This window comes from Oikopleura dioica, chromosome XSR (genome assembly GCF_907165135.1).
Source record: "Oikopleura dioica chromosome XSR, OKI2018_I68_1.0, whole genome shotgun sequence".
Lineage (NCBI taxonomy): Eukaryota > Metazoa > Chordata > Appendicularia > Copelata > Oikopleuridae > Oikopleura > Oikopleura dioica.
This window is the reverse complement of record NC_137294.1, coordinates 7000908-7018664: the sequence shown is the minus strand read 5'-3', so window position 1 is coordinate 7018664 and position 17757 is coordinate 7000908. Positions and strand designations below refer to the sequence as shown.

At 41.2% G+C, this 17757-nt stretch overlaps 1 protein-coding gene across 5 annotated transcripts; it reads right to left on the bottom strand.

Moving 5' to 3' along the window:
- Positions 1 to 75: 75 nt before the first annotated feature.
- LOC145710589 (voltage-dependent T-type calcium channel subunit alpha-1G-like) lies at positions 76 to 14162 on the bottom strand. Of its 5 annotated transcripts, XM_081788360.1 has the most exons (26): positions 13969 to 14162; positions 11866 to 11941; positions 10124 to 10170; positions 9674 to 9779; positions 9316 to 9421; positions 8994 to 9270; positions 8267 to 8795; positions 8140 to 8223; positions 7943 to 8098; positions 7653 to 7787; positions 6502 to 7540; positions 6113 to 6194; positions 5685 to 5950; positions 5555 to 5638; positions 5442 to 5513; positions 4320 to 4610; positions 3743 to 4278; positions 3319 to 3647; positions 2568 to 2603; positions 1923 to 2257; positions 1661 to 1880; positions 1500 to 1621; positions 1391 to 1450; positions 1152 to 1271; positions 463 to 1112; positions 76 to 418 (listed from the first exon to the last, which is right to left on the bottom strand). In XM_081788360.1, the coding sequence occupies exons 2-26, from the start codon at positions 11910 to 11912 to the stop codon at positions 223 to 225; spliced, it is 5925 nt and encodes a 1974-aa protein (XP_081644486.1). In that variant the 5' UTR covers positions 11913 to 11941; positions 13969 to 14162; the 3' UTR covers positions 76 to 222. The 5 variants fall into 5 exon arrangements, with proteins under 5 accessions (XP_081644486.1, XP_081644488.1, XP_081644487.1 ...); XM_081788362.1 differs by lacking the exon at positions 1391 to 1450; XM_081788361.1 differs by lacking the exon at positions 2568 to 2603.
- Between the last annotated feature and the right edge of the window lie 3595 nt (positions 14163 to 17757).

Sequence of the window (17757 nt, the reverse complement as noted above, 5' to 3'; positions counted from 1 at the left end):
TAGTTGTGCTTTGATTGAAAATCAGTTGAATTCAGTTTATACACTTTTACTTGCTGTACTGCGATCACCGTAGGGTCGGCCAAGAAGTAAATAAATTCGAAGTAAAAAAACAGTAGAAATAAATTATGCTATCAAAGCAAAATTCTAGAGTAGGAAGGAAACAGGCAGTGTTGAGGATGAAGCGTTCCGCAGGCGGCGGCAGGGTCGTCTGAGTCTATTTTCTCACTGAGTTTGCGGCGCATGGTTCGAGCTTTCCGAGTTGGGAGAGCGATGTACCGAGCACGGAGAGTCGATGAAACGCATTTCCGTGTCTACAGTCAGCGTTGTTGCGGTCGTCGCGCTGCTCTTGTCCGCTCGGTTTCCCACCGACGATCCTCGATCTTCGCTGTAGCCATCAAGGATCATAGCTCTCCGTGCCCTTATAAAAATCATTTAGAAAAGACTCTCCAGAGTTTTACTCACGCGAGGTAGATTGTGTCGAGAGAGGTATTTGAGCCAGACTGTCTGGTATCGTCGTAAGGGGGAGAAGATGATCCCTCGTGGTCTTCTATTGAATCTATCCTTATTCCTCCAAGAAGCTTATCGCGCCGTCGGTCAATCATCTTGTGACGAGGATGAGTCGGACCGTCCGAATCAGAAGATTCCTCATAGATCACATGGCTTATCTCGTCGAAAGCGCGTTGAGAAACCAGCCGCTCTTTTCGATTTTTAATAACGACCTCAAGTTTCTTTGGTGGAGTGTCAGGCATCATATGGGCAGCTTCGGGCTTGCAAATTTCGTATAAGTGGCCTTGGGAGCGCGAAGATGTAACTTTTGATGACTCCGACTGACTCATTAGAGTTGTTTCTTCCGTCGGTTCTGTGAATCTACTGGTTTCATCAACTTCTTCCACGGTTATTTGAGGTATCGAAGATGCTCCGCCTCCTGGAGAACTTGAGCGTTTTTCACTCTTAGAAGAATTGGCCGCGTTTGATGACTGTGCAACATCTCGCACATCGTTTTCACCAACGCGCTTTGCCGGTGCATCTGGGTCTTCTATGTCTCCAGCTGATGAGTTCGACTCTTCCAAATGTTTCATCAGGACAGCAACGACAACGTTTACCAGAACAAACTAGCCATTTTTAACAAAAGAACGAAGAGACGGAATTACCTGAGCCATCATGACAAAGATAACGAAATAGATTGGCGCAATGTATCCTGAAACGCAACAGTTTTCAGTGCAAACTGTATCATCATTGCATTCTCCCAAACTTGGGTCTCGCAATGCGTCCTAAATTGCTTTTAATGAAGTGAATTACAACAAAATTTAGTTAAAAAGGAGTTCATTTTCTAATACAAAAAGGTGTATGACGACAGTTAGGCTACACATATAAGACGAAGATGTCTCACATTAGGATCACAAGCCGATTCTGAAGCATTAAAAGCGTCGCCACAGCGCATAAGCGCATCCTGGATATGCCAATTAAATCCATCGCATAATAAAATTAAAAGTAAATACCTTCATGATTCCATTCCAATTGTCGCCGGTAGACACGCGGAAAAGTGTGAGCCAGGCAATACCGAAATTTGCAAAAGAAGCATGTCGTCCGAGACCCTCACACGGGTTGTCCTCATCGCATACTAAAACATCGATATAGATAGTTTTAAAAATCGACTTACCTATAGTTCCAAAAAGCTCAACACCGAGAGCGGCGAAAATAAAGAAGAGGAGGAGAAAGAGGAGACCAAGGTTACCGACTTGTGGAAGCGCATGAGCGACAGTCTCGAGAAGCCTCCGTACTCCTTTGGCAGTTTTCAGCAGCTTTAGCACACGAGCAATCCGAAGAACTCTCATAACCCGGATGATGCTAATGTTTATTGGAATAGTAACGACACCAAGCTATAGTAAGTTAAATGGACGGTTTGTGCTTTTAAAGTGTACCTTGTGCCCTTCATTGAGTACTTCTAAGACAATACCGATGACGGACAGAAAAACTATGACCATATCAAGCTGGTTCCATTTATCTGCAAGATATCCACCAAAACCAAGTGCAAATATTTTCAGTGACATTTCAATGACGAAAACCAAGGTAAAAAACCAATTGGAGTACATGAGAATGTCATCGATGATTTTCGGTTGGCTCCAATGCTCAAGTGACATGGCGAGAATATTCAATCCTATGATCGAAGCGACGATGAGCTCGAAATAACGATGCGTTACAATATCGTGAAGTTTCTGTCGTCCGGGGGAGTAGTTGTTGAGCTGCGGGGTGTGCTCTAAGAAACAGTAAACAACAAAATTAAACGGTCGCGAGAATGATGATTCTAAAGTTTGTCAAATTCTTGGTAAATTCCTATCAAGATGAGAATTTCGACTGCACAAAATTGTATTTTCCCGGCAATATAACTTATTCCGCAAATTATCCGAGAGAGCAGAAATTTTCGGCAAATCAATTTTAAAAGGAAAATTTTTTTAATATTTTTCTCTTTGTAGGATATCATATCGGCGAAAAGAATGGGCTCGCTTTATGACAGGAATTAATTCTATGAAACAAATTTTTTTTCGAGATGATGATGTGTTAATAACCTGATTGTCTGCTATGAAATGCTTTCAAAGTTGTCACTAAAATGTGGGCTGTTAGAAAATTTTCAAAATAACATCATTACGGTCTTTCGTTCATGCAAAAATCCAATTCTCGATTACGACTTTAAAATTGGGATTGGGTCAAAATGGTGTCGATAAAAGGTTGACATGCTTTCTTTTATTCGCATTTGGAGCCCGAAAATTTTGTAGGTTACATTGTTCAAGCCCTGGACTTCTGGTGATTGAACAATTATTTCCTTGATTTCTGGAAGGCAATCGTAAAAAATATGACAAAATATCGAACAAATAGATTTGATGTTCTGATGATGAGTGCGATACCGGTGGAAAAGGTGTTACGGCGGGAATAGTCGGTATTAGTAGTCTCGTCGAGCTCGACTACTTCGACCGTTGCAGTACGGTTCGAAGTGGCCGACTCTGACCGATGACGGGTCGAGTTTTTGGTCTGACACGAGTCTGGGCGGGGAGTCCGCGGTGCTGAGCGCGGAGCCGAATCTCGGACCACGGAGAAATCCGAGTCTGAATCCGACCCCTGCAAAGCCTTTTCCAGATCTGAGTTTACCATTTGCATCGGGCCGAGTGTGAATGGAATTACTAATGATAGACACGGTTAGCTACAATGGAGGCAATGGATATGATGTAGGACACTTGCCCTGGCAAATTCGCGCGGGACAACGTGCGAGACAGAAAATCTTTTTTATGCACTTGGAATCATAAAAGAGAGTTCTTTCTTTACCTGCAGTTGCAAACTTGGATTTCACATCCTCTGTTACTTTTTTTCTTCCAAAGCGGCCAAGTTTCTTCGGCGCTTTCTTTTCGGAATGTTGCTTCTGAAGGCCGGCTTCTATTCTCGCTTGGCGACGTTGTGCGCGACGCAATTCGCGATTTCGCCGCCTTTCTTTCTTCAGCCGACGTTCCATCTTTTTGCGCTGCATTTCTGCTTCGTGTTCTTGGCGACACCGGTGGAAGTTTTCCACAACCACACCGACGAACATATTTAACACGAAGAAAGCAACAATCAGGAGGAAACTTATGAAGTAGAGAAGCATCCATGGATTATGATTCCTAAGGGTTAGTTTAGATTAAATATTAATATTATTTAGTATTGCGAATTAAGGCTCTTTAGAAAGACAAAAAAACATTCGATCGTTGATGATTACCTTACTGGCTGTTTGTCGACCTCGTACGCGTCGATACCATTGTACATGATCTGCACCCAGCCATCTTTTGAACTCAAGACAAACAAGCTCATCAAAGCCTGGCCGAGATTGTCAAAGTTGTAACGCTGGTTGAGCCATCTATAACCCATCTTTATACAATCTTCTTTTGTTTTTATATCTCGTAAATCATCCGAGTCACAGTAGTAGAATTTCCCCTTGAAAAGTTGCACTCCGAGAATTCCAAAGATGACGAAGAATGCGCAGCAGATGAGCACAATGTTTCCAATTTGTTTTAGTGAAGAGATGAGCGTTTGGACGACAAGCTTTAGACCGGGTGCGCGTGAAATAACACGCAAAGGGCGTAACGTACGCAGAAGACGGAATACTCGCAATATTCCTAAAATCTTCGGCGAGGAGTCGGATAAAATCACAAAAAATGTGTCCACGATCGAGCAAACGACCAACAGAAAATCCAGCACATTCCAACCAGAACGGAGATATGCGTCTGAGCCGCAGTAAAATCCAAGCGCAAGGACCTGAGCGCCCTTGATAAAGAAAGTAAGAATTAAAGACTTACTTTGATGTTCATTTCAATAAAGAAAACAAGCGTGAAAAGATGATTGGATACATTGAGCAACGCTCTCTCTGGCGAGTCGTCAGCCAAAGTAGGCCTCTCCATTGCGATTGTAATACAGTTGGCAAAAATGAAGATGAGAATTGAATAGTCGAACCATTTGGAAGCTGTAAGTTTTCGGCACGTTTTTCGAAACGAGTTCCGTGGCGAGAATAAGAATAAGGAGTATCGCTGACGATTGTAAACCCAGGCAGGCGGGCGGCCACAGAAACAGTGAGTGCACATCATCAGGGTCTACATAAACACATTGTTAGAAGCACTACAGGCGATTTCTACTTTACTAGTAGAACAAAGACACGTGTACAACATGAAGGAGAGACAATACCCCCCAAAACAAAAAACGCCTATTTCCTGCGAAGATTAGTTTACCACTAAGATGATTGACTGTGTTAAAACTCTGTTTCAACAGCAGCTTCGATCTAGCGGAACTAGAACATTGGAAAATTTACTTGGAGTCCGCGCATTCTTGACTGAGATTTTTTCTTTAAAACGTTGATCTCTGGACAAATGTTCAAATCAGTTTCCAAATTTTTAAGCATTTGATCCGCGCTTATAGACAAAAAAGGGTCATCTTCTGTCTTGCCATTTTCATCGAACCCGCCGCGTTTTATCGCCACGTATAGTCCCGTAAGTCCCCTTTCATTGCGCATAGCGACGCTAGGCCCACGAGCGCGGTAGTCCATAACGATTTTGCGCAAAATTTTCCTCATTTCAGACAATTTCGGTTTCTCGAATCGACTCGGGTTGAAATCGGGCGGATGCAATCCCGCAAACGCCAGGACCATGAGTGCTGTGTACATAGCTGACTCTGTTAAATGCTGGTGAACTTTCACACGAGAGAACGTGTCCGTGTTCGCACGTTCATTGAAATTTGGATCGTTTATACATTCAATCAAGGGTTCCCGGCGGTGGACTGATGTTTGCCGATACAAACTTGCCTCTTTGTTATCTTGCAACTGCGAATCCTATTAATAAAGACAATGTACGTAGAATAAAAAAATAAAAATACGAGACAGAGGCCATGCAACTTCTCGAAATGCGTAGAGCATAGAGAGTTATGAATACCTCTTTGTTGCGATAGTGGGTATGATGGTGGCGTCTATACGCCTTCACCCCACTATACGTGCTAGAGTCGATCTGAAGTATTTATGCACCTTTATTAGGTGATTCTGACTTACTGTCTGATCTTCTGAAGGAAGAGGTCGAGATCGTGAGATGTCAGAGTGGGAAGTCGTTATGGACACGGATGATCTGCTGGGATTCTTAGTTTGTTATTTTGAGAGTGCTCTTCCTTGATTTCGATCTTACCAGAGATGGCTGAGGTGACAGAAGATTTCGTATTGGGCTAGGTTGTGCGCTGACAGGGTCATTTTGATTGCTTACGATAAGCAAATCAGCCTTATTGGAGTTGCCGTCTCCGTTCGAATATGTCCCGTCGGCTCCAGTCGGGTTAATAAAATGCTCTGTTACTTCTATCGAGTGATTTGCCGTTGCTGTTTGTCGCAAACTTGCTGCCCGTGAAGGATTTCGAGAGTTAACTGGTGTAGCATCAGTTTGCGTGATAACAGGCAGTGCTGAAGATACAGTAGTATGAGCCTTTCAACTAAAGCTAAGATACTAAGAGGCGCGAACGAGAGGCGGTAAAATTAGCAAACCTCTAAAAGAAATTACACAGAGAAATTTATGTCTGAATGGGCGTTGATGGATGATAATTCAACTCCCACAGTTCCACTTACTATCAGCAATTCGAGATGCAATTGTTTCTCGACGTTTAACGAGCTGCTCAGAAACATCTTCTTCATCTTCAAATTCATCACCCTAAAAGTAAATTAGCCATCTGTCTACCTAAAAAGAGCCTCTAACATTGAAACATAAATTTACTTGAGTAAATTTATATCAAAAATGAATTTTTGACTATTAACGGGGGCTCAAATAGCCCATTTTAAATATGGGATTCTTTCTACTCATTTAAAAGAAAATCTAAGTTCTCTCACAGATTGCGTTCTCGCCATTGCAAAAAGCCTATCATGGGCATAGGTGCGGAGATCAGCCATGAAAATTTCGGCTTTATGTTGATAATAACCCTGTTTTCTCAAATTAAAAATTGCAAAAAAATCCATCGTACCTCCGCCTGGAATCCTTCTACTAGAATCGCGACGAGCAGATTAAAGAGCACGTAGTTTCCGATTGTCATCAGCGCGATAAAGTAGAGAGAAGCCAGAGGCCCAGACGAAGCCATTCCATTGTAAAGGACTAGATTCCAGTCTTCCTGGGTCAGAATTTGAAACACTGTGACAATCGCCCAAAGAAGACTGTCAAAATTCGCTCTATCGCATTCTGTCTCGGAATGCTTGTTGATCCAGCAGAATTTGCAGCCAAAAAGATGCATTCCAAGAATTGAAAAGATGAAGATGAAAAGAAAGAGGAGCATCATAAATGTAGCAACATTGTCCATTGTGCGCATGAGAACAATTAGTTGACGACGAAGAGCAGGTAGGAATCGAACGAGCTTAAGCACTCGGAGAAGTCTAAAAGTTCTGAGGACTGACAGGCCGCCTGCGTCAGTGTCATCAACGATTTCCCAAATGGAAACAAAGACGATGCTTGCGTCAAAAACATTGTAGAAGTTCTGCAAGTATCCAAAGAGCCCGTCTGCCAGGATTTTCATCACCATTTCGAGAGTGAAGATGGTTGTGAAGATAACGTTCGATACCTCGAGCGCCTCTGTTAATTTTTCATTTTGATTGTGGTGCTCGATTCCCATCGACGACGTGTTGATCAGAATGGCGATCATGATCCCATGTCCAAAGTACTTCGAGTCGACAATGCGCTTGAATATTTTACAGTTTGCATCGATCTCTGTCTTAACCACCATCCAGCACGTGCCGAACGTATTTGAAAGCCAGTTGCAGCGTTCTCGTTTTGGCGCGCTCGTTGTCTTCGAACACGGGCGATTCTGGTTGCTTTTGCGAAAATCTACCACTTCTTCGGCATCAATTTCGAAAGCTCCTTTATCTTCTGGATCGTAATCCGAACACGAGCAATCCATGTCTGATGTAACAAATGTCGTCGTCACCCGTTGGCTTCGGCAAGAACTCATCGGAGCCTCATGAATAGATGAATCCTTTGACTCGTGAGGGGAATTCATAAGCTGTAGTCTTGTGCTGAAACAATCAAGTCAGTTATTGGAGTCAGCCATCTAGGCAACGAATGTACCACAAAAAAGGAAAAAGGAACGGGCCAACAACACCAAATGGACAAACATCTACCCCTTACCTGTACTGGGGAGGCGCTTGCTCCCCGAGATGATAATGATGGTGGTGGTGATGGTGATGATGGTGGTGTGTATTACGCGAATCAGAGGAACCCTCTGATACTGGCGAACAGAAAACTTTTTGACAATGCCGTTCACTAAAATTTTCCTCTTTTATGTCCAAATTCAAGAGAAAAAACAATCCAGGTATTATTAAGGCGGGCATATCATTCTTGTCCCAGCCCAAAGAATAATTTCTTTGCAAGACCCGTTCCGATAGATACTTTGGCAAAGCAGTTTTTGTTTTACTTACATTTTACGTTTAACGCGGCGTAATAATGAGCCAACTGCGCGCAAAAGCTCGGTATACATACTGCCAGGGGGTTGATACGAATGCAAAGTCGAATCGTTGGACATGAATTTAAGTCTAGCTTCTTCCATTAGTCGCTGTTCTCGTTGTTTAGTTTCACTATTAAAATTTAGAAATTTTTATTATTTGATTGTTCATACCTAAACTGAGTGGCGATGACGACCAAACATAAGTTGATCATGAAGAAGCTGCCAATAACGATCAGAAGAATAAAATATATGAAACTTAATTTTGATATTCGCAATTTTTCAAAAACACTTTTCAAACCTGAAGAAGGAATGCGAGTCCATCACGTAGTACATAATGTCTACCCATCCTTCTAAACTGATGACCTGGAAAATGGCAATCCAGGCGTAGCCAATGTTGTCGAAAGAGATGGCTCCCTTGAATGGGTTTTCTGGGCCGCTATTACAACCTGTGTAATATCTGTACCAGTTGATGCACTGGTTCGTTCCATTCACGTTATACTTCTGGTCGAGGCCGGACACACCATCCCAGAGTTCAGCTCCACCAGTGCATTTTTCACCGCTAGAGTCTCTGTAGGTCTCAAGGAATCCCGCTGCACAGCGAAAAAGGCCCTGGCTTCCATCAGTCGTACAAATGACCGCTTCTTCATCGTACTGCCCATAGTAAGTGTCGAGTTTAAGCTGCGTCTCGTTGCCAGCGAGGTTTTCAGGAAGATCAAGATAACATCGTTGTCGAAGAACTCCTTTCCAAAGCTGGACGGCAACGACGCCGAATATAAAGAAGACAAATGTGCAGAGCATGAGGACATTGCCCAACATAGGCAAGGTGTCTTGTGCAGTAGGTTCACCAAATTAAAAAATTAAAATCACTATTCAGGCACAGAACGAGCGAGAAGCAGCAACATATGCCTGACGAGTTTAATTAGCTTGTTGCAGGTAATTGAGCGCCCCGACATTATGGTCTATCTGATCATGACCCTTGGAGAAAAGAAGTCGGCATAACTTGCAATTATTCGAGTGAACCGAGCCTAATAAAAGCATTACAAGTATACGCATGGAAGGAACTCTATTTATAGCGCGCAGTGGACGCAAAACGCGGATAGTCCTGATCGCGGTGAGATTCATGTTGTCCAAATGAAGGCAATATTCTAGCGCACCGGCAATGACAATGAAACAATCTAGGCGATTCCAGCTATCCCCAAGGTAGCCCAATTTTCCCCAAACACCCATGGCCATCATTTTTATAACCATTTCAACGGCAAAATATGCAAAGACAACATCATCCAGGACTTCCAAGATTCGGCACTTAAATTCCCAGTAAAAAGAACACACTTTTGCCTCAAGTCTCACCTTTGTAGAGTGGCAATCAGCACCGGCTTTATTCTGGCAGGGATCATAAAGACCAAGGGAGATACAATTTATAAGGATAACGAGAATCGAAATTCTTTCGAACCAGCTGAAAAAACAGTGTTAAATTGGGACGGTTCGCTATCCCCACTTAATTATGGAATTGAACATTGATAAGTTAGTGCTTCTAAGCCTGATACGCACGATTTATCAAATAAATGATAATTGCATTATCGATCAAGGATTTGATTTATGTCGACAGTCAATGTCTATCCTTTTTAGCATTGTCTAATCTCCTGTTAGATCAATTATTTGTGACAATTAGAGTAGTTAAAAAAGTTTCGATGGAAAAGCAACTCACGGGTTGGCAATAGAACGAAGGCACCAATAGCGGGGAGTACTTCTTTGATCCAGGCAGAATAAAACCACTGGATACAGTGCGGGATAGAGCACATCGCCATCTCCTTCTGAAAAATAATTTAATTTTTTAAGTATTTAAATAAAAAGACCCGGCCAAAACGATAAAATAAATTGCCATAATTAAATAAGCGTCTCCATATGTTCCCGCCGCCGAAAGCTAATACAATAAACTGGCTCGAGTCAGCCGAGGTATGGAAATGAACCCAAAAACACCAAGATGGCCGAGTTTCTCAGTCACTTTGTATATTTTCGCAGACAATCGATTATGGCGTGATGGGAGATGATCGAAATTCGTTGTTTTTCTTGGCTGATGTCTATTGATTTCGATTTTGGGCTTTCGACTTGACCGCCGCAAAAGGCCCGGAAGTCAACAACTCAATCGATTTCTTACCTGCGATGTGATCAGATTCGGCTGCTGTTTCAAAAGTTTCTTCTTGGCTGAATACTATGATTTAGAATGTGCAAAGAAGCGCGCTGGCAACGAGCCCACGAGCAGAGCATTTCTGCCTCGAGAGCAAAATAGCTTTGGAGAGAACTTAACAAAGGCGCTGGGAGATGCTGTGCTCCACTGGGGATTTGGGATTAACTTTCAGAATTAGTAGTAGTAAATTTGCTTGTCCTGGTGAAGAAACATTCGACCGTTAAGCTAAGCCTCATATTGGAGTTAGCCTTGGCTCTGGATTCCTCCTGGCGTAGCTTGAATGTATCAAAATAAAAAGATGATTTCTAGTAATTAAAAAAAAAGGATGAAGGAAGTCTTTTCGCGCGAGACTAGGGTCGTTGTCAACTAGCGCAGTAACCGTGTCCTCCGAGAGAGTCAATCTGGTCACAATCCCGTCGTCTTGATCAGGGTTCACGCCCAAAATGAAAACCATTTAAAACTGCAACGAGCCTATGCGGGTGACCGCAGATTACCACCGCCAAGTGCAGATGGTATTTTTGGGCTCGCTAATCTGGGAAACGGAGCGTCCGGCTTTAATAGATTCTTTGACGATACACAAAGTCCACAGTGTTTTTTCTGATCATAAATAAATGATGCTCTCAAAGAGTATGCGTGCATGTCATTCTAATTATATTATTATTCTATATAAACATAATTAAATGGTGGGAATAGTATGGTTTTCCCTCGGGTCTAAACGGCGGGTATTTACCATATGGTATTGACTAGATTTTCTGTGTCTATGGAATGGGAAGTCCTCGATACTCGCTGTTGAAGGGTCGCTTTTGATTCTCTCCTTGACTTTTCTAAGAGTTCGGCCAAGTTTCGCAGGGCAGGGCATTAATTTTTTCTGATCTTGAAAGCGGAAAAATATTAATTGCAGAGAAAAATTAATTGACCCAAAAGCAATCGGAACTCTTCCTGAGGCACGTATTGACCGTAAAAAAGACTCTCCATAAAACCCATGGCGTTTTCTCGAATGTCGCCGACACCGATATGCGCCGAGGGCGTTGGAATACTTTGTCGGCCAGTACGAGCGTTGTACTGGACATTATACAAAGAGAGACGAGGTCTTGAGGGTCGACGGCAGGACACCGAGCCTGATCTTGTCAGGTGGACATCCGAGCCCCTGCGAGGTAGTTCTTCGTCTTCGTCCGATGTCGTCATATTTTATCTCTAGTTCTTTCACGGAGGAATTCAAAGAGTCTTCGTTTTAACAGTACCGATTCATATTTATATACTGTTTTGAGGATAAGAGGTAATGATGGGAGGAGTATATGTATTTCAAAACAAAAATTCCCTCGACAAAGTTGATAATTTGAGCAGCCCTCGAGCGCCATCGCCATTTAGGCACATTGTGTCAGACCCCCGAATCTATGGGTGGATAATAATGATCTCTAAAAATTATGGACCCACTCCATAAAACTGGTTCCGTATTTTTCGTCCTGCAAGAATGTATGGGGACCATGGGATTATCGTGACTCGTGGGCAGAAGCTCCCACTCGGACAGATGGTAAAAGGCAGACAACGCTTGAGTTAAAAATTCAACGAAAGGGAATATTATGTACGCATTACTTTTCCTTTGTTGAATGATTAAATTAAGATCATATAGTATTAATGAAAAACTCGTTTTGTTTAATCCCGATTTTTGGAAACAAAAACATCTCCCAGCTCAAATAAATATAAATACTTACGGGATAGACTTGTGCTTTGTCGACCCATTGAGGGGGTTGTTCACCATAACTTAGTTTCAATTCCTTTGAAGCATATCTGAAAACAACTGTTATGAATGAAAATCGAGATGATGCCGGGAAGCGATTCACTTTTATAATGCGCTAAATTATTACGGATTTCATAAGAAAGTCGACTTCTTTTTATATGGTTGTTTTTCCCCATCATACGCACTGACCAAATCAAACGGGATGATGATCTATTAACTGTAAAAAAAATTACCTCTGTCTTTTAATTCATAAGCGCGATTCGACTGTTCACTGTGGTGTTTAAACTTTTCGAAAATCTCTAATACACAAATAATTTTGTTATCGTTTGAAAGTAGTCCCGGGGGATTCCGGGCGCGGCACATTTCATCAAATCAATCAAAGAAATAACTTTATACTGCAAATGCCTAAGGATGATCTAAATTTATCTATCTATTATCTTGTAATTGTAACAGCCATGTTCCAAAAGAGGGAACTATTAAATCACTAGTGCAATTTCGAAATTTCTCAAGAATAGAAGAACTAAATAGAGACCTAAATATTGTTTCGTTTCAAAAGTGATAAATCTAGCCGAGTTACCGTTGACCCCTATCTTTTGCCATCCTAAAATGTTGCATCTATTTCAACCATTAATTTCTTAATTGTACTTTTCTCGTGACTTACTAATCAAGCGAAGAAGGGACAAAGCGCTGCGTGCTTCATGCAACTCTCTTTCGATAGAAGTGGCTAGAAAACTGAGATGACGGGATTCTGAATATTTTCGGAATAGAAGACCTTACACCGCGTTTCACTATAATGACCCTTTGTCATTATCGTATCAATTATAAAACAGGTGCATAATTTTCGCTCCGCGATGAATGAACTACAGGCTCGAATACACTGTTTTTTCTTTACGCAATAATCGACTCAACGAAAAAAATTGCTTATCTCATATCAGAATTATTTTCTGTTCAATAAAATCTGTTGCATAAAATTAGTCCCACAAAAATAGCGCAAGTCAGTCTGAACTCGAGGACTGCTTAAATTATTCAATAATTTATGGCGATAAAGGATGCTCTCGACACTAACGAGCGATTAAGGGTGTAGTGATCGCATTTGCAGCCAAAATACACTTTCAAAATTGATAATTTCAGCAAGCTCCTACTTCTAGGATTTACCTACTTCTTGGCTATTCGGAATCTCTTTTTTTGCCTTTCATAGCGCTTCTCAGTTATTTGGAATGGTTGATTTTTCTAAAAGGGACGTTGTCACTGTTCGAGAGCGACTGTGATGCCGGATAATCTGCTCGCCTGGTCATCCCAGGACATTAATACTTTTGATATCATTAGCAGCCCTGCATATTACCAATCAAGCCATCATCCATCCTATCGATTAAAAAGGCGCAATGGCTTTTCAACGAGGAAACGCTATCACCTTTAAATCCCCGCATAAATATAGATTCGCAATTCACCTTATCAAACCCGCTTGCCATCACTGGAACGGTTCAAGATATCTCATAGAACATGCAATCAAAAGCATGTTAAGCTGGTGTCTCTGGCCGCGATCTTTCGCTTTACAGTGCCCCGAGAGAAAGAAGAAGGTGACATTAGTTTCGCATGATTTATTCAGCGAATCACCGGTACTCACCATTTCGCGATAGATCTTCATGCAGAAAAAAGTTCTCTCGATGTGCAGTACTTAAATCTACCAGAATAAGTCTACTTCGCAGGCCGGGTGATTTATCTGCGCACTCTGACGGAAAATTACAAGATTACTGTTGCATTCAAGCTCGCCGCGCGCTCAAAAGGATCAGCTCGAGATAAAGGCCGAAAAGTCGAGTTACATAAATCACAGCGCTGAAGAGTACTGTAATATGCACACCTCTGTTGAAATTCCACTTCGATCTCGCCCCACTAATTCTATATAAAGTTGATGAATAACGACTATCGATGCGTAAAACCCATAAACTTATATCGCCCAGACTAATTTGGCTTCCTACGGTAGGAATCCTACCAGTAAAGTCTTGTTCAAATTTCCCGGCATCCATAATATCAAAGTTTCTATTTGATAAACGACCATTCAATTTAATTGCAAACTTACAAGATAATTCAAGAGATATTTCCGAACCGGCAAATTCTCGAATGTTATATTTCTTCTACAGGCTTGTCTTCAATTAATCTCTTTATAAAATTAAAATTTTTTGACTTCTCTTCCACCCTTATTTCTTCTTCAGAGAGAGCATTCTTGTAGCTATCTAACTTTGCTTGGGGGAATGGGGTCACTGGAGGTGAAGGGCCGCGTTGGAGCCAGGCCGACGAGAGGCCACCACGGAGGCGGTGGGGGGCCCGAGCCAACTCATGGCCCGGCTCCGCGCCTACGAAAATTTTGCGACGAAAATTTCGCGCTTCTTTCCGCCCCGATCATCTTCCAAAACAAGCTCATCTTTTTTATGTGCACCCTTCCTAACTATTTCTACCTTTATTTGAAGCGTACCTTGAGCAAAAACATTCTCCTTATTTATGGACTTGCCGCTCTCCTCGTTGATATCAAAATGCAGTTTTAGTTTATTGTGAGGATTTTCTCCTGGGCGAATTGATGGTAATAGCTTATTTAAATTAATTTAAGCCGAGTTAAATAGCATTTGGTTGTCTCCGCTTTCTTCTGAATTATTAATAAGCCCCTGCAGAGGAGTCTTCTAACTGTAGCTCGTCGCATTCTATCGAAGGGCTCACTTATCTCCTCAATTTTAATTCACGGCCATCCTTTCTCGAAATTGAGCCATCAGAAATCATAACTATCGCAATCAATAATTACGAATCTATTGACCGGGCTAGAAAGATGCAAGCATGAATATTCAACGCTCAACCCTCTCTGAGACAATGTCCTCAGATGACATGATGTCCTCCTTTGTTCTACCCCTTGACCCAGTCATAACCCGATTCTCCATCAATAATAATTCTCATTTCTGTCAAATAGAAGTCTGTTCTATCGTTTCTGTCATGGTTTTTCGCCATCATAAATTAAATATACTATCTCGTAACTAGCGTTGGCAATAAAAAGGTTTTCTGACGTCATATTTATTTTTATAAAAAGCGTGTATTACACATTTTATAAGCTTCTGCTAGAATTAAGTTTGTGGCAAACAACGATTAATTTCGAGGATATCTGAGCGCGCAGAGGTACTTAGCTCTTATCAATAATTTCGCGAGATAAAGAATTCAATCGACACAGAATTCTAATCATAGTGACCCCTTAACAATAAAAGCTGCTTTTTATTTTGATTCCGATTATAAATCGGGACGAACGCAGTTCAGGGGGTTAATCAGTCGCCTGGGAAGAATATTAATTTTGTTCTCGCACGCCTTACACTTCTTTTTCTTCTACATCTAATATTCGATAAAATGTTACTCGCTATCGAATGCGGACATCATGCGAAACGAAACTCTTCTAAGTCAAAGTCTGTCACTCGATATCGGGATCAAAGGGCCAGACACACGCACCTTCGTAAAAAACGAAAAAAGAAGGGCCGTCTCCTCTCATCGGCATCATTTTTTCCAAGAAAAAAAGAAGGAGAATCGACCACATCGACTAAGCTTGCTTTACTTGTTGTGGGTGGTACTTCTTGATGCTTTTCTTAAGATTTCTCTAAGGTATTCATATTCAAGCAATGTAAAAAAGACTTCGTCCCGATCATCACTGCAATTCTAATAACTGGAGGAGCGTGCTGCGGCATCGGCCCAATCGCGATTTTTTGATTTATTTGTCTGAGGGATAATTAATTTGTTACAAATCATCGCACAACCCGGAGTAAATCTCAAGACTAATGCAAACCCATTGAGCGTTAAATTGGTATTTTGCATTTTGTTTACTTTTCCGTTTTTTCCTTATAAAGAATTCTTTTTATCAAATAAGGAAATCCTTTTTAGCAACTTTCAAAAAGCGGCGCTCTCGAGAGCTCTCAGTAGAGCTCTTGCATTCGGGCTTTTAGAAAAATCAGCCGTCTTAAATTTTAATTGCGCGCAGCCGAATATAGACAAATTAACATTCTACAATTATTTTAATCAGAATTTTCCCTGGTGTTGTCTGGAAGAATTGAAGCCTTTCACAGCTATCTGAATCACCAATTTATGCCTCTAAACTGGCGTCTTTTAATAATGTTGATTTACTAAATCACTTCAAGAACAAAAATAACAAGTACATAGTCTAAATTCGAAATAATAAATCAAATTACCTTGTCTTAATGATCTTTTCCAGTTTCGCTGCCTGGTTCTCTATTTCATATAATTTCTCTGGTCAAAGTACTCGCTTTTTGAATGTCGTTATTTTGTCTCCTTGGAAAGGCGGTTTCTCGGATAAAATAGTGACTGCTTCTCTTTTTATTCGCCGCTGCCGAGAAGTATAAAAAGAAGAAACAGAGAGGGCTTCTTCCACCTGCTTCTACCCGAGATAGGAGACGATGATGCTGTTGGGCACACAGCGTGACAGTGTCCAGTGAGAGGCATCGCGAATCATTTATAAAAAATGAGGGGTTCTAATGCACGGACCCAATTGGGCTTCTACTCATTTCCAATTCAAGCGGATCTCAGCTGACTTATCTTCTTTCTTTTATTTTAGTAGATGAGGAAAAAGATGTAATTACTTCATCAAACCACTAGCGCTCTCCTGACTTTCAATTCGATACTTGCCAGTCGTTTTTTTTTACATTTAACTGTTTGGACGTAATGGACGAGGCCAAGATTTTAATCTTGGAAATAGATACACTATTTACTCTTCCAAAAGCTTTAATTTCACCGGTAGATTCATCGTTTATTCAAACCTAGTATAAATGCTATTTGCTTTGAAAATTTCAAGCTATAATTTGTACCACTTTTTCCGGGTACACAATTCAAACAACTCAGTTACAGCATTTAAATTTTTGATGAAGCTGCCAGTTCAGAAAAAGCCCAAATCATAAGCCAATAATCGAGCAAGTCAGTAATAATGAGCGTAGAAATCTTCTTCTTGCTTTGGACTGTTGCTGCGTTTATAATTCATAATTGCAAGTAGAGTATGAAATGGGTTGACCGCGAAAGACCGCTAGTACTTGCGGCTGCACTACGGGTAATTTTGAAATGTTCAATTTGGAGAAAAAGGTGTTACTAAATACTTTGCTGGTGCAGACTACGATTGATTAGAATAGTGGGCTGCATTCACAATATTGAAAGTATTGATGTTTCATAGATTATGAGCATCTGCCTGTTTGTGTGGGCTCAAGTTCACAGGACAGATCAAAGAATTAACAAACTATGAAACCGATGACACGATATTAAGAATTCATGTCAAATTGAAAGAAAGAGTTTTTCCTGAACCCTTAAAACTAGTTCGATGCCGGTTTCGACTACAACTGTGCACACTTGTTTGGCTTGCGTTCTACCTCTCTTCCTAAAATTTTAAGATGCTTTGGCCATTCTTCTTTTATCCTTGCTTAAGGTTGATACAGACAAACCTCAGGGGCTTCCTAAAAAGCAGATTCGCTTTTGTAGCATTAATAATGATCTTCCAAAAAGAATATTTTATTACTGTTATCATTGTTTCGCCATGTAGTTCAATCGTGGGTGAACTTATCAATAATACGCAGCTTTGGGATAAGCTTCAATTTGTGGCTCTTAGACAGAATTCGAAATCGCTCAATCAAAATAATGAAAATATGAAGTGAGAAAGAGCGCCCGCATTCTCGGTTATTAATTGAACTAAGGGTGGATGATCCTCTTTGATTTTGGATAGGTCCGGATTATTTATGCCGAACCCGTTCATCCCATCTTCACAAATAGGCTAGAATCTGTCCCAAATTAGAATTATTTTTAGATCTTTGAAATCGGAGAGGACTTGTATAAAGGCATTGCAGACTCA

Excerpts from the sequence above, each read along its gene's own strand:
- LOC145710589 (XM_081788360.1), bottom strand. The coding sequence starts at position 11,912 with ATGGTGAACAACCCCCTCAATGGGTCGACAAAGCACAAGTCTATCCC. Across the intron at positions 9,271-9,315 it reads CTGATTGCCACTCTACAAAG|TGCCGAATCTTGGAAGTCCT; the intron begins GTGAGACTTGAG and ends TGGGAATTTAAG. Across the intron at positions 2,258-2,567 it reads ATTTCATAGCAGACAATCAG|AGCACACCCCGCAGCTCAAC; the intron begins GTTATTAACACA and ends ACTGTTTCTTAG.